The 24,026-nt window shown below is 39.6% G+C and overlaps 3 protein-coding genes across 3 annotated transcripts in view; all 3 read right to left on the bottom strand.

Annotated features, from left to right (window-relative positions):
* Nucleotides 1-140: 140 nt before the first annotated feature.
* On the bottom strand, nucleotides 141-9,973 carry ppt2b (palmitoyl-protein thioesterase 2b). Its single transcript, XM_079522356.1, has 8 exons — nucleotides 9,541-9,973; nucleotides 7,479-7,632; nucleotides 6,981-7,076; nucleotides 5,800-5,907; nucleotides 4,889-4,972; nucleotides 4,014-4,098; nucleotides 3,235-3,289; nucleotides 141-2,413 (listed from the first exon to the last, which is right to left on the bottom strand). The coding sequence occupies exons 1-8, from the start codon at nucleotides 9,721-9,723 to the stop codon at nucleotides 2,270-2,272; spliced, it is 909 nt and encodes a 302-aa protein (XP_079378482.1). The 5' UTR covers nucleotides 9,724-9,973; the 3' UTR covers nucleotides 141-2,269.
* Nucleotides 9,974-11,130: 1,157 nt separating this feature from the next.
* The window catches only part of LOC306938790 (carnitine O-acetyltransferase-like), a 173,568-nt gene continuing 160,672 nt past the window's right edge, over nucleotides 11,131-24,026 (bottom strand). The window contains exon 16 of the transcript XR_013791770.1: nucleotides 11,131-11,303. The gene's annotated coding sequence lies outside the window, so the exon portion shown is untranslated. The remainder of the gene's footprint in view (nucleotides 11,304-24,026) is intronic.
* On the bottom strand, nucleotides 12,105-22,271 carry cratb (carnitine O-acetyltransferase b; the record flags this gene model as incomplete). The annotated part of the gene is made up of 11 exons (XM_079523109.1): nucleotides 12,105-12,558; nucleotides 12,983-13,120; nucleotides 13,557-13,619; nucleotides 13,749-13,884; nucleotides 14,521-14,643; nucleotides 16,374-16,493; nucleotides 17,616-17,716; nucleotides 18,174-18,261; nucleotides 20,579-20,669; nucleotides 21,017-21,191; nucleotides 22,128-22,271. The coding sequence occupies 11 exons, from the start codon at nucleotides 22,269-22,271 to the stop codon at nucleotides 12,355-12,357; spliced, it is 1,383 nt and encodes a 460-aa protein (XP_079379235.1). The 3' UTR covers nucleotides 12,105-12,354.

Below are 24,026 nucleotides of genomic sequence, written 5' to 3' on the forward strand. Positions count from 1 at the left end.
CATTGAATTTAATTTACAACACTTGAAACACAACAGTTGTCCATGTACATGACTTATAGCCACTGATACAACTGAACAAAGATTTCCTTTGATTCCATATTAGCTTCTACAATCAGTTAATTCCCTTTTTCTTTGTACAAGTGGACTTAAAGCAAAGAGAAAAAAAAAGGTCAACAATATTAAAATATACATAGCCAACACAATACTCAAACAGCCTTAAAATGTTTATACTGAATATTAAGCAAGCAAATTCACCATCAATACTTTCCCTTCAGGTTAACTTTGTAACCTCTTTGTGCAATGCATACACTGGTGATACATTGAAATTTACATTTATTTGATAGAATATATATATAATATATGTAGAGCTAGTTGAACCATTTTTAAATGTTTTTCAAAATAGTAAAAAATGGCAAATAAGTTTAAGGATAAGTGGTAAGGGGTGGCGCAAGATACGCTAGACGCTAAGACTATTTACTATATCTCTTTATTCCTATTTTGAATCTTACTCGTATCTCACTACTCTTTATACCTGTACCATGGTTTATGGCATGCTGACCTGAACTTCTTCAGGGGATCAATACAAGTTCTAACTATCTCTATCTACTTCCACCATTCACATTGTAAATCTTAATTTTAGCACTGAATATATTCTCTTTTTTTCTTATCAAAACCCTGTAGAACAACAAACAGCCATGAACATCCACAATAACACGATTAGTAATAAATACAAACCATTCCCTTTTTTGAAAAAAAAAAGACTCAAGAAGGTTGATTGAACACCTGAGATATCTAAATAGGATAGAAGGTAAAGTATGCCACAACATGCAGTTTTGTAGGACAGGTAAACCAACCGGGCAGCAAAGTTAATCATGTAATAGTTATATCTATATATATATATATATATATCACAACTTTAGGTTTTAGATTTATAGAATATGGCAAAGTTAAAACATTTCATGTCTTTTAGAAAGAATTATTATTCTTATATCTACAAAAATAATATTTATAGTTATGACTGTAGCCATAAGTGTGCAGCTGTATAAATACCATAGAGCACTGCCACTTTTTTCTATATCCCATCCCTCACCCTTTTTAGCACCATTACTAAAGGCAGTGTGTTATAGCACTTTGGTTTGAAGATGACCTCTGAGATGCATGAAAAAACATCCTAAATGTAAGGCTTTGTCTACCGCAGCGACAGGCTGCACTTAAAGATTACTGCATGATAAATTAACGATGATAAAAACGTGATATTGATAATCAAATCTTAAAAACATGAATAAGTTTGGTAAGTTAAAACACAAGGAAACAAGATCTCGGATTTAAAAAAAAAGGTACAAATCACTCAGTTCTTGGGAGTGGAATCAGGCAGTCCATCTGCCCATGTATAGTAGGCCAGATGACAAGGAAAGGTTACTCAGGCACTCTTGTGTTGTAAGATACTAGACTGGGATCATTTCGCTTAGCAGGTTGCAGATCAGGTCTAGAGAGAATCAGCGGATCGGATCGGAAGTTATTTGTGTAAGTGTGTGCGTGTACCATGTACTGTATGTAACTACCACATACCGGTTTGGAGTAGGCAGACTCTAGAACAAGTAGCTGCACACTGAACAGTGAATGGAAACCAGGCTCTCCACAGGAGAGCCCAGTGATGCGATCTTATGTAGAATTCTCTTGAGGTATGAAGGTCCAAAACACACACACACACACACACACACACACACACACATGGATACCCAAATAAAAGGTGTATATGTCTGTGGGAAGTACACACAAGTAAAGGTGTACATGTCTGTGAGAAGTACACACAAGTAAAGGTGTATATGTCTGTGGGAAGTACACACAAGTAAAGGTGTACATGTCTGTGAGAAGTACACACAAGTAAAGGTGTATATGTCTGTGGGAAGTACACACAAGTAAAGGTGTACATGTCTGTGAGAAGTACACACAAGTAAAGGTGTATATGTCTGTGGGAAGTACACACAAGTAAAGGTGTACTGTATATGTCTGTGGGAAGTACACACAAGTAAAGGTGTATATGTCTGGGGGAAGTATACACAAGGTGTATATTTTGGAATTAGAGAAAGAGAGAGGTATGATATAGGTTTGCAGGCAGTGTTTCACACATGGTGGAAGTAAGAGGGTAGCAACCTGCTGAGGAAAAAACAAAGAGGGAAAAAAGTTGTGTGTGTGTGTGTGTGTGTGTGTGTGTGTGTGTGTGTGTGCGTGTGTGTGTGTGTGTGTGTGTGTTTTCCAAAGCTCCATGCTACACCAGCCACTTCTCCATGCATGTGTGGAACACAGTTTCATTGGAGTGCCAATAGACGTGCTCTACTCCAGGTATAGAACATAGGATGAGGTCACCTCGAGACACCAAGGTCTTCAGACCGAACACATCACTTAAGTACAGCTGTAACAGACAGGAATATAGGAGGCATGTCAGGATGATTTAGTCACGAATAATGTTGTTAAAATGCATTATGCAATACAAAATAGGACAACAAAAAAGTTATAGATTTATTTTTGTGACGATCTCATTTCAATGAGCTTTAGTAAACAAAGCTCATTGAACTGAGATTGCCACAAAGTAAACTAAACACAGAAGCAATCATCCCTTTCATATCATCAGGCAATGGTCTTCTAACTGTACCTAAAATAAACATCTAGTGCATTTAATCACTATGTTCCTACTTCCTACCCTCTGGTTGGATTAAAGACTAATGGGTTCAGATAATCAGACACAAAGGAAGAGACTGTTCTACTGTTTGCCCCTTTAAGTTTAACCTGAACTGTGGAATTACTTGGATTCAAGCTCTTGATTTTTGGGGGTTCATTTTGAATTCTCAAATTATAGTTGTTGCAAAATCCCCCATCCACCAGTGTACTTCATCCAATATGTGGTCCCTGCCAACCACCACTGTTGGTCTAGCACAAGCCCCAATTTGTTATACCCCATTTGTGCATCACTGGCAGAGTGGCAGTTCCCTCCCTGAATCAGCACCCTGATCAACCAGCAGATGTCACTAGTGACAAAGACAAGGCTTCCCGCACCTGTGAACACTAGCTATGACTGAGTGCCTGGCCTTGCTGGAGTCACTGCCTCTGTAGTTGTGAGTGTTTTACCTCTACAACACCCGGTTGCCCCAGGATCTCACATGATCTGTGTAAGTTTGCGATACGTTGTGGTTTCATGTGGTCAAAACAGCATTATGTAGAGTTGATTCTACTCACATCTTGGTGTTGCATTTCGACAACTGTCTCGTTGTCGTCGTAAAACCCGAACTGACTGAAATGATAACAGAGAGAGATCATATGAGAGGATTACCTAAAGATGAGTCATAATACAGAGAGAGCAAGTCTCTAAGAAGTTGGATTAAAGGTGAACTCATTTGTGATTTATTTATACTTCCTAGCATGTCGTGAACCGAAAATAACTGATGTAAAATAGCTGTTTTGAGCTTGTAGATCGGTTATTTCCGTGCAACTAAGTATACGTCACCTGAACATAAAACATGCATCATCACCTATAGGAAAAAGGTTTTTTTTACAATCCAAACAAATATTAAAGGAAAGGAAGAGAACAGAGACTCGGTTTTCAGTAATGAGGGAAAACTAATCTTAACATAAGATCTTATTTATTTATTTAACATGTAGAGCAAAAGATACCCTCGGGCCTCTCATAAGAGAGGAAAACTGTTCAGCAACCCCTGGTGGTAGAATTTAGAATAAGTTAATAAAAACGAATTAGTTTTCAGGTAGCCTACAGTAGCTTCTTCAGGGTTACAAAACAAACAACACAAGGTTGCCACATCCCCACCAACTAGCCAATGGGAGCAGCTTTGTTAATCACTTAAGCCACATTTTATACTCGACAACACTGTGTCATTGTTGCTCAAAAGAAGCAAAATCTTTGAAATAGTTAGCCAATAATGACATGCTCAACATAGGGATACCATGTTGAAAGTGGTTAACCAGATAGATGGAAACTAAACAGGATGGCGGACTCTCACCTCGACTGCCAGGGTGTGATGACGCCATCATCTGGACCTCCAATCAACACCAGCTTGTTGATCTTCAGGAAATTCTTCTTCCACTCTGAATGAAACATCAGAACACACAAACTTACATACACGTAAAACACACCTCCATACAAACTCTGTTATAGTAGGTATTGGCACCACGTTATTATAGGTGAATGTTTTCAAAAGACTTTGAAACAAATGTTTAAAAAAAAACAAAATCGAGTAATTTCTTCCTTCCAAAATCTTGAAAAAAAGAAAACATTATAATCCAAGCCCACGTGTTGCAAGCTATTCTTTTTTTCCTTCCTTTTTTTTTTTTTTTCTCAGCGTGGCTCTGCAGGACGCTAGCAGTCTATGAGTGTGTGTGTACGGTGTATGTCTGGAGTTAATCATGTTGAAATAAGGCTGAAGTGATTATTATACAGTACATATTATTTATTATTAATCCTTATTAATGATTATTTTACTTTACTTTATTTGTTTATTATTAATATAATGAACAAAACAAATAAATGCAACGTAAATACACCGGAATTAGCAAAGATGCTAAATTTCATCCATAGTCCCCACACAACACATAAAAACAAAACTGGCAGGCAATGAAGCACATTGATTACCGGTACATTACGAGACAAAGCATAAAACATACATACAAGAAACAAAGTACAAGTTAACATCATCTGCATCTATCTAGTTTAGCAGCATTTCTAAAGGGCAACACAGAATTGTAAGTAAAATAAGCATTATTGCTTTCAAGTAATACAGGATATGCTGTCCAGGTGCACTACTAGACTATTTAACTATACATGGTCACAGGTTTGGTTGTCGGGTAACCATTATTTATGTATTGTACATCTGCTGACCTGTTGAATTGGGATTACGCCTCTCGCTGTTGAGTAGAGCCAAATAGTCACTGTTGTTCACGTACATGTCCCTGTGGTGTGGGTCTATGGGAGGAAAATAAACATTATGTCAACCAAATCATTTCCAATGGCATTCTGGCGTAACAGCAGCCAGATACACATACCATCTACTTAACTGTACAGTACTTATCAGCATCCTGGGTCCATATCGAACTCCTGAACTTTGCATGTCCATTGCTCCTACCATACCAATGCACAATGGCTAATCAAAACCCAAGAGATTCCACTGGTAAAATTATCTTGGAAGAAATAACTTTTTTTATTTTCTATTTCTTATCAGGCCTCAGGAGCGAAAACATTTCGCAATTGTGACTGATATTTCAAGCCCAACAAATTACAATTCCTGTGGCTTTGGACCTGTCGGAATAGTTCAGTTCCTGGAGTCGTCTCTCAAGAATCAAGAGGGATTTATTTGTCACTCACTCATATCACTAAAAGCAATGAAATGTTGTAGACTGTGCTAACCCAACAATACAATATAATAACAAGACCATAATAATAATAAATGTTATGTATACTAAGATAATCTAAATAAGATACAAAAAATAAAGTTAGTAAGTATAGGTTAAGAAAGCGCCTAGTGCCGTCCCCATTCTAGAGTGAACATTCGTCAAAAATAGCAGATCTATAAGCTCAACGTGACATGTTGTGAGCCTGTAGAGGGAAAAGGGAGGGCACCAAGGATATGGCCCTGTGTGTGACCCTGATTTGACCCTTGGGCCTTGTGACCCTGGTTAAGTCAGTTATGGTTAAGATAGTTTGAACATGATTTATCCAATGTGCAGAAGGTATATCATCAACTTCACTTGTCTATGTAGATTTGTGATATTTTTCATTTCTCCCGGACTCACCATTCCAGTAGTTGCAGATGGAGATCCGCTGACCCACCGACGTGTAACACAGATGATACAGGTTCGATTTCATAAACTGAGGGAACAGGTACTTCAGATAGTCTGTGTCTGGTGGAGATAAGACGATCAATATCAAGAGATTAATTTCTGATGGCAACCAAACAACTGATGTTATTGATGTTTGCATAACGTTTTGCACTTTGGCTTTCAATCTTCCTTACATACTGTCGCAGCACGTGTTTCAAATAAACCTGTTTTAGACTGCTTTATGGTTTCTGATTACATGTTTATATTTAACAAGAGGATAGGCAGGATTGTTAGTTTCTTTCAAATTGTAATTCTTAACCAACATGATAAAGGTGCAGTAGGTACAGTATGTATGTAACGCTGCTGATAAGTTTGGTAGAGCATGTTAATACAATATAACGAACACTAAACTACAGTGGTTGTAGTGACCGGGTCTCCCTGCACTTCTATTGAGGCATTTAGATCCTGTCGTCGGGTAGGACTACCGGTACTACTGTACTGGTTGACAAGGGGTACTGCATGAAGGTCAAAGCACAATTTATCCTCTGTCAAAGCAAGCTTTCTGCGATAGCTCAACAGTAGAAATGTCAGCACTCATGCAGGGGTTTGAAGCCCAGGCAGGCAGTAAAGAGTATATCAAAGTTATGGATGTCAGCTGTAATAAAACACAAACAGCGCTCTAATCTACTAAGTAGAAAACAGTTCCCCCTTTATTTAACTACTTCTCCAAAGTGAGTAATACTAGAGGAAGTGACAACAATCTGGTATACTACCTAAATATAGAACAAACATGGGAAATTCTCATTCTACTACTGCCACCAAAATGTGGAATGCCCTGACACCATGCCTTAAAAAAACAAAAACAAACAAACGCTGGTTTCTTTCCAAACTGGCACCTATCAGGAGTAGACCACAAGGGGAGATAAACGTATTTTCCCAAAGAAAGGAAAGCAGTGTCATTCACTGACGCCGCTTTTCCTTTGTACATATAGTGTTTTGTATATTTGTTGACGACATGTATTATTGTTATTTTTATGCTATGTTGATGAATAGAATACAAGTCCCCATGACTCCTTTGTGTTACCCATTTAGCCTTAATGTCTACTGTATAAAGTATTCAATCAATCAAAACATGGGGTTGTTGTGGAGCCCACCTCCGTACTGTCCAGCCTGAGGTGAAGAGAGTGATACGAAGGAGTGAACGTTGTGGTCTGGGAGCGTGGAGAGGATCCCTCTGCAGATCAGCCCTCCTGTAAACAACATGGACAACCCCAGATAATCAAACATAAATTACAGTAAGTCAAACATGAGCTTCACTACTCAGTAAAATCCTGAGGTGATTTAACTCTGAGAATGTACAACTGGAATCAACCATTTGGTTATGTTTTGTACACTCTCCGAGTTAAACAAAGACTGAGGATTTTACTGTGTCATAAAATATAGTCAAAAAAGTAATTTAGAGCACTATTTAGAATAGTGGGACATAAATTAGACCCCTTAAGATTTATAGATGTATTCACCAATCACTAAAATGCCACAATGCTGTTTAGATACAGTAGTTGTATGACCTCATGACACACCAGTGCTTTCTGTCTTCACTCACTCATATGACAGACACACACACACACACACACACACACACACACACACACCTTGGGAGTAGCAGATAAAGTGGACCCCGTCTTGAGCATTTTGCATTATAGGGTAGATAGCTGTCTTGAAGCCTTCAACCTGTTTCCATAGCGGCTGTAAACTGCCGCTTCTGTCAAACAAGTCAATAACTGATACGTTGGTTCCAGGATGAGACTGTAAAAAGAGAAGGTATGGGGTTAATGAGAGTAAAGGTGGTTGCACAGTCAGTCAGAAAACGCATCCAGTGACCTTTATGGTCAGCCATATTCAATTCTATAATCATGGAAGGAATGGCCAGGTCGTCAGACGATTGCTCAGATGAGTGTTTTGATCTACATGCTTTAAAGATTGATTACTCTGACGTTAGGTAAGGGACAAAAAAGCTTTCAGTTTTACTGAGAGAGAGAATGGCATAAAGAGCATTCAAGCCGTGAAAGAAAAAGTTGGATCATGTGTCCATTTCATTTAAGGAGGGGGTTCAAATATTCTGTCTTCCTCTGGTTTCAGCATATCTACATATTTGTTTGTTTTAGATAATATAGAAACTTTTGAAAATGTCCACCTATAAATGACCATTCTTGACTTAGACCACACAAAAAAGGGAACTAGATATAATTGTTGGAGGCCCCATAGAACTTCCCCTTTACACAATACACCTGCCAAAACTGCCAAATTCAGTTTATTGTCACATTACAAGTCTACGGTGGGGATAAAAGTCATTTTGTGCAAACTTTGCATAAATTACAGATACATATATTAAATAAAGAATAAGACTATAAGTAAGAGTAAAAGTATAACATTTCAAATATACAGACATGGTGTAAACAGCCTCTTGTGCAAAAGAAAAACGTATCAAATAGCAGCAGATATCAAATATGCATGAATTGTATGGACCGACTACTGAACATGTGATTATGTAATCAGATTACAAATAAGAAACTATTATCACAATTACTGCGCTCCCATGTTAATCACTGACCAAAGCAAAGCAAAGCAAAGTTACTATATTTACCCAGGGTAACTGGACTAAGCATCAGATACTTGTTTACAGCCAGGCCCTGCTCATAGAACATTTCATGGTAGTGGTTCAATGCCTTGCTCAAGGGCACTTCAGCGGTGGTAATTTTAACGTGCCGGTCCGGGGATACGAACTGGCGACCTTCCGGTATCAAGACCGCTCCGCAAACCGTTCGGCCACCGCTGCCACCCAGCACAATGGGTCATTAGAAAAACAATCTAACAATGGGGTGCAAAGGGGTGATGATATATCAGAATATAATGATCTTCTAATGAAAGAATGAAAGTTGATCATGGTGCTGCACAATGTGTATGTAGGTTACTGAACAGACAAGATGAGGTGTATTCGGTCACGGCCACACAGCCAACTCAAGGTACGGCCACGGAGCCGACTTGGGGACCCAACGCAGCTCCTCCAAGAAAACAAACAAATGAACGGAGCTGAACGTGAATCCCCCCCAACCGCACACCCCTTTTTTTCCCCTCACTGTTTCTTTTTCCCTTTTTCCCTCCTTTATGATGAATTCCTGTTCTGTCCTTTGTCTATATAGAAGTGTCTATTTGTACGTCTCTAAATGTTTTTGATGAATTGAACAATGTGGACCCTATTGGAAACAAGTGTAATGCTTAATTGGGTCGTCCACTCACAGTTAACAGCCTTTGTATTGAGTTTGTGCTTGAAATGTACTGTAATTCTGCAAACTGTTAATACATTTTTCAATCAATCAATGAATGGAGAAGAATGTCTCTCTCTCTCTCCGGCATCGAAGTTGCCTGCGGCTAACAATAAAGTACAGTTTCTATCTAGATCTTAAAAGGAGACAATTTGCCATAATGAAAATTATGATTTAATCTAAAAACGAGCAAATTACAATAAAACATAAATAATTAGAAATCTAGATCGCAATTTGGCAAAGGCACATCATGTCCTCGAAAGGTATTGGTAACGTGTGATGTCACAATACTCGTGTTTTCTTGCAAACTACTGCATGCCTCCTTAGTCCTCAAAGTGTATTCAAGTAATGATCGATCAACATTGTTTGTGCAGGAACATGTATGACTCACGTCGTTGATGAAGCGTAGTAAAGTCCCAAATTCGCCCGAGCTATCGAACAGTCCATGGATAATGATCACCGGTTTGTAGCCGACGACTGCAGTCCACAGACATGCACCGAGCAGCGGCCACAGCAGCCTGCTCGCCCCGCTTGTCCTCCGCCGGCTTGAATCAGACGAATATGGACCTTTCATACTAGCTCAGTTAAAACTTATATATACTTCTAGAAATTAGAAAAATCTTTAAAAACCGTTTAGCAACCCCCCAAAAAATCGGGCTAAAAATATATTAAAATATACTGGTGTTTGAAATTGTTATTCTCATTTGTTTTTCCAGCAACATTAGCGTTAAATTAAAGTCTCGAGGCTAATATGAGCCCGTCACTTGTTGTATTTATTGCATTCCCTTTTTGGATCCACGTGTAAATAAATATTGAAAGAAAACACCAAGTAACTGAGACCTCTCCAGTCTCCACCTCCACAGGTTCGTTTTTTTTACTCACTGGGCATTGTTTATTCCGGTTTTCAACGACACGTGCTTCCGTACGTGACGCAATTTCCGGTTTAAATGTTGAAATCATATGGGGTGTGTCCTATTTTTTTTTTTTACAATCTATGGTCGTGACCGAATTGTGTGTGTGTGTGTGTGTGCGTGTGCGTGTGCGTGTGTGTTCTAATAGAAGACAAGATTGTATGATTGGTTATTAAATGGACTGGTCTATTTGGTATTTTGCAAGTGAAATAACTGTCTGCCATAATCAGGGTCTTGACTTTCATTGCTGCTTCTTGTCCAGTAGAGTTTTTACACGTTAAAGTCCTATGGTTAAAGTAGGCCATCTGCCCTCAAAGAGACTTCAATCATGATAGTCCGTCTGGGAAGTAGCCTACTGGAAATGTTGTCAGTCCAGCTGCAGTTATACAGCATTGTTCAAACTGCAAGGAACGGTTTGTTTGTATTCATGTGTGTGAAAGGAACAGCTCCTTCCTACCTCCGGGCTATGGTCGATGCCTACACCCCTGCCCGACCACTTCGGTCTGCCACCTCGGGGCGACTGATTGCCTCGTCACTCCTTCTGGCCGATCCACACGGTCACGACTCTTTTCTGTTCTGGCCCCACAGTGGTGGAATGAACTTCCCACTGATGTTAGGACAGCAGAGTCACTGCCCATATTTCGCCGCAGGTTGAAAACCCACCTCTTCAGGAAACACTACCCTTCCTCTCTGCCTGACCTACTTGTTGTTAACTAGTTGTACGAACGCTTGTTTTCTATTGTTGTATTGTTTATTGGATCTTGTTTAGTCGATACACTTAATTGTTTTAGCTCATGCTCATTTGATTTAGCTATTTTGTCTCATCTGTTTAAGGAAATAGGTAGCTGATATATTGCACTTTTACCTTAGCGCTAGGTATACTCTTGGTTGCTTGTTTTTGCAGAAAATGCACTAAAGACTTCTGGTGATTAGTAGTTTTTGTTCCCTACCTATGTTGAATACACTTATTGTAAGTCGCTTTGGATAAAAGCGTCTGCTAAATGACTGTAATGTAATGTAATGTGTGTGTGTCAATAAAAGAAAGCCTCAGTATCTTAATAAATCCAACAGATTTAATTGACCAGTATGCAAGCACATACAGAATAGTATAACAGCATCCTTCTCCATGGAAAAAAATCAGGTTTACATACATTTCATAAAGAAGAACAGACATCCAGAATATCTGGTTCTTCTAGTTCAACAGGGAGTGCAAAACGGGGGAAAGATTAAGAAATAGGCCTAACTTATTTCTTACAACCATTGGTCCTTCTGTTGGCTTGACTGGCAACACAAAATGGCTGAACATTATAAACTAACACAATTAGTGTATATTTAATGTTACAAGTCATTTCATGGCTTTTAAAGATAATTTGAATGAAGACATACTTAAATGTATATAAAAATAGAGTGTTGGTTTCTTTGACAAGCTATACTGTCCATTTCACTTTCATTAGCATTAATATAATACACCTCCAACAATGTTACACTTTAACCTACCAGTAGGGCCTATATAATGCAGTTTAGCAGCTTTCCTTAGCTTAGCTCATGCTAGCACTCGAAAGTCGAAAGAGGAGCATCCATAATAATGAATCATTAGCACCTCAGAACCAAGTATTTGGAAGTTAGACATTCTTAATGCTCTTAGAAACCGTAAATAATGTTAATTATTGATAATGTACTAGGCTGGCATGCATTAGATTAGGAGACATTCAAGTCAAGGGGGGAAAAACCTGCATATGTTCCTGTGGCTGGAAAACATTGCATTAAGAATAAAAAGGGTCTGGCCATTCATTTTGAAAAATGTATAAGAGTAAAATGGATGTAATTACTAGTTATTGTATTATAGTTATACAATATCAATCTGGCTTAAATTAAATTGTTATCTACACATCGACACAGACGGATGGCACATAGATACACAGATGCCCAGGACACAGCACATAGATCAGTGGTTCCCAACCCCTTTTTCTTTCTGATACCCCCCACAAGTGCGTGCGCGCGCACACACCACACACACACACACACACACACACACACTTGTGTTTCTCCAACATTTAAGCCCTATACGTATATGATAAATGTCGAAAATAGCCGATCTACAAGTTCAAAATGTGTGACATTTAAGCCCTATACTTGATGAATGGCGAAAATAGCCGATGCGTTTGATGCAGAGATCTGCTATTTATTTTTTAAAGGAATAATTATAATATTTTATAATAATTGGTGTGTCCCTCAAGGGGTGCCAAGACCCCAGGTTGGGAAACGCTGACAGACACCGCACAGTCGCAGCAGTTCTACACAGTAGGCTGCAGTAGTTCTTGGAGGTGACACAGGGTGTCTTTCAGGGTCAGTGCCAGTGTTTCTGCATGAGTCTCCTCGCAGCAGTTGAAGGCGGTTATGGAAAAGTGCACGTGGTCTGCCTGAGGGTTGTAGCAAATGGCATAACCGTCGGGAACAAGGGGTCCGAAGCACATTACGCTGTCCGTGTTAGCAGGCACCTGATGAAAGAGGAGAATGAATGGAATCAGACAGATTTCAGTGTGGGCTAAATAACTGGTAAAAAATATATTCATTATTTAGCCACAGTGTAGGCTATGTAAAATGTTCTCTCTTTATACTTGTTCCAGCCATACTGTTGTTAATGGCAATCATCAAATCGACATGTCATGTTGTATGTGTATGGAAGCATTTGGAGAAGTTAAACATTCAAGCAGGAATGTCCAACTTCCTGAGTAAATATGGAACAATAAGAGTCATGTGTGCAACACAATAACCATAAACATACCCATTTTTAGAATTCTCATGTTTAAAAATGTGTGTTGTATCTTTCTTGATTCCTCCTCTTTATCAATTGTTACTCTGTAAAGCACTTGGTGATGAGTATCCGTTTGTTAAATAAATACATTGTTTTAACACACACACCTGTCCAGTTCGGAGTTTCCAGTGGGTTGCCAGGCCGTACGCTGTGTCCATGAAGATCTTAGGGATGCTGAGACCTTCTTCAATGCCCTGAAGTTTCAGTCCCAGCAGGTGGCGGTCGATGCCCTGACCCATCAGAGCCTGGAGAGAACAGAAACAAAACCTCCAAATGTAAACTGCACAGTAACAACTGTTAGCTCGTAATGACGGGCTTGCTGTGTGCACTATTATAATATACAGTACATACATGGCCTAATTTCCATAATGTTGGAAACGCAGTTGGAATCAGGACATTAAAGCAGATTTAAACACAGAAGTTGAAGAATTTAGAATAGTTTTCCGTAGTAGACCAACTGTTTCTATTCTGCCACCCATCTTTGACTTCCTGTTCGTGTGCATGAGTGTACTGTATGCATGTAATCAAGGTTCACACATCAAACATACATGGGTATGATCATGAGGTAGTGTTAGAAATGGGCACACGGCCAGCAACGAGAAGCCTGCATGTTCTATAAACTAATAAATACAGCATTAACGGCTAAATTCAGGACAGAAAAATATCCAAATTAATTTTTACCTTCTGTGTCAGAGCAGTGTAGGCATCCACAGCCTCACGGAGCAATTGGAGCTTTGCTTCCCGCTGCAACACAGCATGTTCAACATGAACAATTCATCCTACTTTCCTCAGTTATTTTCTGATTTAGATCATTTGACAGCCTATAAGATAAGAGTGTGACTGTGATTTAAAGCTCTCGTCAATGTCCCTCACCGAAACCTCTGGATCGTCGAAGGCCAGGATGAACTTAAGTGTTTGGTTGGTGGGCGAGCGGATGAATTCTGTGCGTCCTCCCCTGAACATCCTCTGGGTGGCGATGTCACAGGCAGGACAGACCTCATTGTGCACTCTGCAGAAGAGATAGAGCCTGATTTATCATGTATGATGTGTTGCTTGCCCAAAATAGCCAATCTATAGATCGGTAGGTCAGAATGCCAGAAGTATACAGTGAGCATTTCCTGCATCAATGTCTTTGACAAGTGGTGTGTTGTTCCTGGATAAACTCACCATGCATTTGCACAACAAACATGAAAACAAAAGGAGGAGTATAGTCCCCCAGGGGACTATACTGAGCCCGGGCCATCTTGGGCGCGCCTTATCCTTTATCCCTAAACTTCTTAGCCATATTTTACTATCTTGAAAAACATTTTAAAATAGCTTGTAGATCGGCCGCTATTTCAAATATGTTTTTCAAAATAGTAAAAATTGGCAAATAAGGTTAGCGATAAGGGGTAAGGGGTGGTGCAAGATATAGGTGCAAATCTCTTCGCAGAAAGCTCAGCCTTGCTCTACAAGCTCATGTTGTGAGTTTGTAGATCAGCTATTTTCGCTGTATGTTAGCCTCAGAACAGGGACGCTAGAGTTGGTGGTTAAAGGTGGTTGTGGTTAAAGCCAAGGTCCAAGGATAAAAAAAAAGATTCTATTTTTCATGAAATAAATGATGAATAACTGATGCATAGATAGGTAGGCAGTCCGACAGACTGACCTGTAGTAAGCCAGCTGCAGAGCCACCTGGATGAAGGCATTGGGGCTGAGATTGTGCTGTTTAGGAAGTTCTTTCCCAAACCTCTTGAAGTTAAATACATTCACATCGAGGTCATTGATGAGTCTGTGGGGAATTGCAATGATTTTTATTATTAATGGCAGATCCTTTATACAGAATTTATTAAATAAGTAATTTAAGTTCTCATTTGTGCAGTACAATAACACAACCATGTTTCATGCTTTTATTTGTACATTCCCTTACAATATACACACACCACTTAATAATTTACAAAACAAGTAATGAGCTGTGAGACTTTTGAACTGCTGTCATATTGTGCAATCATAATCTCTTCCAGACTGAAATGTACCTCGGCTGAGCCGAATATTTGGGACTGTGGAAGCTACATTATCTAAAGGTTGTCGTGCTCAGACAACTGTGGACCAATGAATATTGGCAGGACACAGTCAGTACGAAAGGTGAAACCAAGTTAGGGATAATACAAATCTGTATTCTAAACATGAGCAGAATGAGCTATTTTACAATGCTATATGATATGTCTAATTACAGTATGTTAAAAGTATGAGTGGTAATATGCATGGTGATGGCAGCAGGTGGCAGCCACAACATAAACAGTTGAGCCTTGCCCAAGGACACTTTTAAACAACAACTTATATTTGACACACACTGTTAACAGACTGTCTGCTGCTGCAATCTAGCCTGTGACATTTTATTCATGGGACATTCTCTCTAATCGTCAGGGTTGTAGAGGGGTGGGGGTTGAAACCAAGGGAGCAGCGCTCCCTCACACTTCTAAAAATAGGATTTTCGCTTTTGGTCAATTAAAAAATAAACAATCAGTTAATTCAATTGATCTGGTCTGTGGATGGTCATAATCGCTCCCTGCAGGTCATAAAACGGAAAACTTTCAACATTCAAATGTTATGGTTCTAGACCCTGTTAGACAACGAATAGCAGGTGCAAAGCTGTCGGTTAATATACACAGTACAGAGTAGTAATCACACAAATGAATATGTGCTGAGGTGCACTTCCCCACTTCCAAAAATGGAAACACTGCTAATCACACTAAAGCCAGAGGTATGCTTCGGTCCCGAAGCACAGAAGCCTTCAGTGACACACAGGGGTCATCGCCATGATGATGGCTTGTGGTGGACATTTGTCGAAATTCCAGTTTTGCCACGGACATACAGAAATGACTGGGCAATAATACACATGAAGAGATAGCCTTGAATGACCATAACAGGCCTGTAACTCTGAGAGTGTACATTTGTACAAAGAATGTAATAAAAAGAACGTTAAAAAAAATGTTTAAGGGGGTTCTGGCAAATATCTTTTTTTAGAATCACTAGCACTAGTTGGGAATACAAATGTGCCTTAGTGTCATAGTACATTTCTGATGAAAACCTGATGAAAAAAATAAATAACATATTTTGGGGGGAAAAGGGTTAATTTTGTTGTGTGACGTACTGAAGCATAAATTCACAACAGACTGACAATGACGACTTTGAGATACAGTGAAAGGATGCCATTGAGGCTGTGAGACTTAACAATAGACTGTGTTTTGTAACGGTAAACAGAGAGATATATAATTACGTTTACACTCCTCCTGAATCTTAGGCCACCGTCTTTGCGGCTGCTGGATTTCAGACTTCAGAGTCAACGCAAACACAGTGGTGCTTACAGTGGGACCGTTCCTTCTTTAGGACCACACAAGTGTCCTGAATTCACCTCATGTCAATAGGTGCCTTTCCATCAGGCCTTTTCGATATAGGAAATAGGAATGACATTTTCAGAAGTTTTGTTCCCAGGGCTGAGGTGAGAAAAGAGTAACTTACATATCCAGGTTTTGCTTGGCATGTTCGATGTCCCGTTTGATGTCCCGGTCGATGTGGAAGTAAAGCTTCTTTGGCATTGGCAGTGGAATTAATGGTGCTCTCTTGGGGTCTGGCTGCTCACTGGAAATATAGGGAAAATATAATGAAATTAGTGTGAACTAGGGGTCTAAAGATAATGAATAACCAACTAGTCAATCGACAGAAAATTAATCCAATTACAATGTAGTAAGGAAAAATCCTTACTACATATATGATCGCGGTGATGCATAATGTAAATATTGTACATTTCTATTATGTTATATTGACAACTTCACCCAAATATGAATGACCACATTATAAAATTATACAGCCTTCAAATCCAACCCTATATATTGCACTGAGTTATATAAATTTGAAGAGTTAAACACTGCCAGAAAAATAGTCACACAAAAAAACCTAAATTGCACACATGGGGCAAACAGAACAACCCCATACCATGGTGGCCCCTGGTATGACTATTCTGATGGTGCAGATCGTATGGTGCAGATCAGAGCCTGTTGCCCCTGGAGGCTCCTGGTGTGGCTCCTGGGGGCCTCACATGGCCACTACTGTCATGGCAGGCCCCTGAACAGTTTGTGCAAAGTTTGGTGCGGATTGTATCAATGGTGCACCTCGAAAGTCCAGAAGTTACGTTTGTGACCGTGGTCCACCCACCTACCCACTAGGAAATTTTAGTTTAGGATTCATTTGCAGCCCTAGAATGAATTCAGAATGTATAAACATAATAGAGCAAGTTTCCAAGCCAGTGAATCCCATAATAAAAAAACACCTGTGTGAAGTGAGGGCTGCTCTTCTTATGTTGATGTTGTGATGTTTCGCTCTATAAGACCTTCATCAGGCTATATTTATGAATCAGATATGAGCCAACAGAGAGACCATCTTTTGTAGGCCTCCTAACCTAAGGTGGACCTATCGGGTCACACCAAAATGTGACTTATTTAGGGTGACAGGTGCTCTCATAATATGAATAAACAAGAACAACCAGTCATAAAGATAGCCTGATGAAGGTCTTATAGACCGAAACATTGTGATTTCCCATTAAAGCCTTTTTCACTGCATTTGAGGACAAAAACAACATTTTGCTGCAACATCCTCAAGGACCCCTGGGCCACACTTTGAGAAGCACTGTATTAGAGATGGGAGTAGTGAATAAACACATACAGAAGTAAAAAATCAAATCAAATAAAACATTCACTGTCTCACCAGTACTCCAGTATGTGATCCAGTAGCATTGAAATGGGTGGACCTTCAGCAGTAGCTTGTTCATAGAGAAGACCCCAGGATCCATCCTCACCCACCACAAACTACACAAGCACAACGAGAGAATCATGGATGGTACAAGTTTCCTCTGTATTTCAGGTTTTGTAGTAAAAAGAGAAAGAAAGAAAAAAACTATTTATTTCCCTGCAGTTTGTGTTCCTGGATACAACCTTTGCTTAATTTAGACTTTATACTAATTTATACGTGTATAGTTGTGTGGCGGGGTCAAGCGCTAATCTCCGGGTACAATCTCCCAAAGAATCGCATGGCTAAGTGATGTGATATTGTAGCTCGGCTACTTTCAGAGTGCGACACTGGTGCACAATCAAGTATAAAAATCTGGCTTCACGCAACGTTACACATTCATGAAGGGCAATGTGAACCCTACACCCACTAAAGCTAATTTATAATGTCTGTTACAGAAAATGTTGTTTGACAGATTAGCCTATACGACAATAAAACCTAATCTTTTTAGTAGATATGACTATTCTAGTCGCTCACCTGCAGGGTTTTGTCAAACCAGCGATTGCCACTATTAGAGAACGTCCCTCCTCCATGCAGAATCTGGGCTGCCTTTCGACTAGCATATCTGACAACATAAATGAAGGAATTATTCTGAGCTTGCAGTGCAGTGACAACACATAACCTGTAAAACCCATAACAATGAACACAGGACTGCCAACAGTGTACAAGGAAAACTGCACTTACACTGGTGAAATGGACATTAAATTACACACATTGAAACAGTTGACTAAACTATCAATATGAATATGAAGTGACTTCAACTATAAAGCTTTTTATCCTGCAAGCATGGCAGCCTATATGTATTTTAAACCCAGAGTTGGCAACACGCACCGTGAGAAAATTGGTGTGGTGTATCATACAGCTCCATCTAAAAAATAATAATATTGAGTAAAAGTTTATTTTCTTCCGTAATATAATTTAAAAAGTGAAACTTTCATATATTCTCAATTAAATGCGCATAAAGTGAAGTATTTAAAACCTTTTTTTAGTTTTAATCTTGATGATTATGGCGTACAGCTCATGAAAATCAAAACATCCTATCTCAAAATATTAGAATATTTTATGAGACCACTAAAAGAATTACAGCTCAATTTGGCACCTGCCCACAGTGCCAAAACTACTAGTAACTGGTGTACTGACCATGGTATTACTGTGCTTAACTGACCAGCCAACTGGCTTGATCTGAACCCCACAGAGGTTGTATTGTCAAGACTAGAGGAAGGTGTGAGACATAAGAGTCAACAATACAAATGCATTTACGGCTGTTATCAAAGCAAACCTGGGCTTCCATAACAAAGGCTGATCACCTCCATGCCACTTAGGTGACATTCACACCAGAAAGCTTTGCTGCGATTAAAACGAATCCTGCTGCGCATTGTCAGAAAGTGCACTTCGTTTGGCAGGTGTGAAGGCTCATTTGAATCCTAATGCGTATCAAAGAGATTACGATTCGGTGCAGGTGTGAATGCAATCCGCAGTAAATAAAGGAAATGAAGCAAACAATGTGGCGGGTGAGGAGCTGAACACAGTTGGAGACGGAGAAGGCATATTTTACGCAGCGCAAAGATGTCCCGTTACCGTGGATAGACGTGGTCGAATGAGGAGACTGAAGCCCTGATCGAAATTAGGACGAGTACATTAATTAAGACATGCGAATCCCTTGACTCCTTCAAAACCGCTCTCAAAGGGCACCTACGGATGGCTGCAATTCGAAACTGGCCCCCGTAAAATCTGAATCCCCCCCCCCCCCCCCCCTTGTTATGTTTCTTTTCCCTTTTTACCTCCATTATGATGAATTCCTGTACTGTTCTTTGTCTATATAGAAGTGTCTATTTGTACGTCTCTAAATGTTTTGATGATTTGAACATGGTGGACCCTGTTGTAAACAAGTGTAATGCTTAATTGGGTCGTCCACTCACAGTTAACAGCCTTTGTATTGAGTTTGTGCTTGAAATGTACTGTAATTCTGCAAACTGTTAATAAAATTTTCAATCAATTCAATCAATCAAAATCAATTGCTTAAGGAAACACATAAAAACACTGCAGTGTATTATAGCCTACACTACAGAATATTCTGTCTGTCTGTCTGTGCGTGCCGTAAACATGGAGTGCTGTCACTGTGTGGGGACTGGGGAGTAGGGACTTTCATCTCGATAAACTTGTAAACATTTTGCGCTGCTGTTGCTGCACTTATATCAGTGCGCTCAGCGCTGTTCCTTCCATGCCCAAAAGAACAGTGCGTGGCTGCGTGCGGAGAGAGAGAGAGAGAGGGGTGGGTCCAGTCCCAGACGGCACGACACATGCACGTTATGAGTATAATTTGAAATTTTGATCACCATAGATTTCACTGTGTAGGCTATAGTTTATGAATGGAACACATTGATAAAGGTCCCCCCTGCTGCGTTTCCAATAGCTGCGGATGACAGTGTGAAGGCAAACCGCAGCAAATTAAATATGCAAGAAGTCCCAATTCTCCTCCCATTCGCATCGAGTCTACCGAAGTATTAGGTGGGAATGTGACCTTAATAATATACTTTTCAGATGGTCGACATTTCTCTTTTTTTAGTGGTCTCGTAAAATATTCGAATATTTTGAGATAGGATATTTTGATTTTCATGAGCTGTACACCATAATCATCAAGATTAAAACAAAAAAAGGTTTTAAATACTTCACTTTATGCACAATGAATTGAGAATATATGAAAGTTTCACTTTTTGAATTATATTAGGGAAGAAAATGAACAAAAATATATTTTTTTGAGATGGAGCTGTATGTATAGTAGTCGAGTGTGTGTGTGTGTGTGTGTGTGTGTGTGTGTGTGTGTGTGTGTGTGTGCTAGTGTGTGTGTGTGCGTGCATGTGTGCGTGCATGTTGGTACATACTTCTCATCCGATATCCTCATGACTGGAGAGTCCAAGCACAGACTGAAAAGTCCCTTCTCAATCACCTGCACGGATTCTTTGTTTAGTTTATCTGAATCATCCAAAGACAAGGGGGAATAAATAAAATGCATCAGTCAGTTGCTAAAGGGACATTTATTGTATTTCATTTGAAGTAGGCAAAAGATTATCAGTATTTTCTAAAGATTGCTGATGACACTTTTTGATACTGATTTCGGTGACACCATGGGCTCACAAGACATGCTCACAGACTCTTACGATCCAGCGTGGGCATATGCACATCCTATTTTGCACATGTCATTATAGCTTGTGACACAGCACATTGTAAGCTCATAGAGGGGGGGCTTAAGTGGACAGGTTGTTAAATGTGCAACAAACACACTGAAACAAAGCAAGGGCACACAATCACGACCAGTGTACCTTTGATCAAGCGATTGTAGGCTGCTCCCCAGGTATGTCGATGTTCACTGGTCAGAATCCCCATCGGCTCCTTGTCTGTTTTCCAGGACTGAGATCTGATCCTCAGCAGCTGACCAAGAATCTGACTCTCCGTCATCCGAGAGCCATCACTGTTGTACACATCCAGCTGGAAGAACTGGAGGAAGCAAAAAGGACTGTGTTGATACATGTTCATCATACTAATAATAATAATAACTATTGGAACAAAGGTTATTACAGTTACATACAGTGAAGACACTGTTCTCGCTGTAAGTTGTGTCTCTTGCAATTTGTCAGTTTATGTTTTGTACTTTTGTTGCAATGCGGTGTCAGACATGGGGCCACTTTCGGCCTGGGCCGGCTGAGCGGTCCAGGCACCTAGCCTGAAAGCGTGTTCTAGTCCCGATCCTGACGACCTTTGCGGCGTGTCTTCCCCCCATCTCTACCCCTTTCCTGTCAAAACTACTATTAATCTATCAAAGGCAAAAAGCCCAAATAATATCTTGAGAAAAAAATAAAAAGACATGGGCACTTTCAATGACATTCACACCATGATTTGTGGCCGAGATAGAAGAATATTGTCCTTTTTTGGGAAGGGGAGGGGGGGGGGGGGTCTACTCATGAGACATGCTCTGACATTAACACATTAATAAATATACTAATAAATATAATTTTTGTAATTGTATACAATATCACATTTTTGGCATAATTTAAAATGTTGGATTTGATTGATTTCTGCCATTTGGGGGGGGGGGGGGGGGGGGCAAAGTGTACTGTATGTTATTATTTTTCTTCCTCTCATTACACAGTAGGTTATGACATTTTATGTATGAAATTTAATAACGGTAAAGGGTCGCACACACCAAGACTGTATTTCAATCATTTATTCTTGCATTTTGAACAGGAGACAAACGCCACTGCCAGTGTTTTTCAGTGAAAACCCTTATTTTGAAGGCCCACGTGACCCGCAACGTGAACCAGATGTAAACAATGGCTGTAATCGATGACGATGCATCAGACTGATTGAGGCTGTAATCGATGCATCAGACTGATTGAGGTCTTCCTACGACAGCGTGAGATCATGAGCTCATACCTGGTAGTTCCTGACCACTGTGATGTGCGTTGGAGAGCGCCGCGTCGTCCCGTGGTGGACAATGTAGTCGTGTTTGGGACCCGGGATCCGACAGGAGGAGAAAAGCAGTGGATACAGCTCCATACACAAAGGCTTCCCTCGCATTAATTCCACAGGAAGCTGATCATTGAGAGACTGTGTGTGTGTGTGTGTGTGTGTGTGTGTGTGTGTGTGTGTGTGTGTGTGTGTGTGTGTGATTTTTAAGTCCTAAAGTTATTCTTACATGCTCCAATTAAGTGTGTAAAGGTAGAGTGATGATTTCTAAACTGCTAGAGAAAACAGTACCTTTTCATAATGAATCATGTTGATAGCCTAATTTAGACTTAATAGCTGTGTTACTGTCATATAATAATGCTTTTTGATTTTTAGAGACGTACAAAAATACACTTCTATTTAGCCAAAGACAGGAAATCATTGTGGGTGTGCGTGTGCGTGTGCGTGTGTGTGTGGTGTTTCACAGGTGTGAAAAGAAATAGTGTATACAGACTGTATACAGACCGGAACTATGCAAACACTGTAGAAGGTAAACAGTTCAGTACGATAAGAACAGAACATGAGTACACTTTCTAGCAGTGGTTCCCAAACGTTTTATCCTGTGACGCAAAAGAGAAATTGTACATTCTCACGGGACCCAAGTTGGTGAAAAGAGCAGATCTACCAGCTCACAACGCGTTGCTTCATTTGTTTTCTAATTTACGGAATGTCTTAGATTTTTATTTCATTTATTCAAGAAATTACTTGGTAAAATCATTTAAGTTGGTATTAATTCATGACAACTTTAGCTTTTTTGGAAATGTTTTTGGAAAATGTTTGAAATTATAATAATTAAAAACAAAATGTAGGAAACAAAAAATTAAGGGACCCATAAAAATGGGTCCTCGACCCACTGTTTAATCACATACTGTAGCTGCTTAGATTCTAAATGCTTTAATCACACTACACAAGACATATCGTTATATGACAGAATGTAGATTTTTAACCATAATTTGTAAATTGTACCTAGCAAATATCCCATATTCTGGGCATGTCATCATAATAGGCAAACATTCCATTGTCAATGCAATGTGTGAGCTTTTAAATCAGCTATTGTAGAGAATAGATTTATTGTAGAGTAATAGATTTGGTGTACAGGGAGAAAACCAGGGGGCCAAAGATAGAGCCCTGGGGGGCCGCAGTTAACAAAGTAATAGGGTTTAAGTGGTTAACATGCTGCTGGTGTTTGGCATACAGAGAACTTAGCAGAGATACAGTTACAGTACTGTACTGGCCTGGCACTGCGCAGAAATAAAATTAGATTCAGATTTTCCTCTTGCACTAAAGTAACACAAGCTAATCCAAGCAGGGCAAAGGTTAGAGGACAAAAATAGGTGCAGGGAGAAAGTGATGAGGACTTTTTTCAGTGCCATCTGGCAAACGTCTGTGTGTCTGATCAGAGTAAGAAATGTTTATCAACTATTTAAGCAAAAGGTCAAGCAGTTGTGAATATTACCCTTATGTATTTTAATGTGTTTTATGTACATGAGGTGTACCCACATCAGAATGATTCTGACAAGCTTGTGGAATGTGGATTGTTACTTTTGAATTTGTTTTGAAAAGGATTGCCTATAATGGCATGGTTTAAAGTGGTTAAGTATGCTGAAAAGTAAACAAGTTTGAGTCCCAAAAACCTTTTGGTCTATTTTTCTGGAAGAAATTGTATTGTTCCGTATCTGACCACAACCACCTGGCATCAGAAAAAGGTGAAAGATAAAAGTCAGGAAGACTAGAATATTCTATTTGGCATTGGTTTGTCAATCAGGTTAAACTTACGTATTGATTTTGGCTTTGAAGTCCAGTACTGCAGCGATCAGTTTGGATGCA

The sequence above is a fragment of the Electrona antarctica genome (genome assembly GCF_951216825.1).
Source record: "Electrona antarctica genome assembly, chromosome: 15".
Lineage (NCBI taxonomy): Eukaryota > Metazoa > Chordata > Actinopteri > Myctophiformes > Myctophidae > Electrona > Electrona antarctica.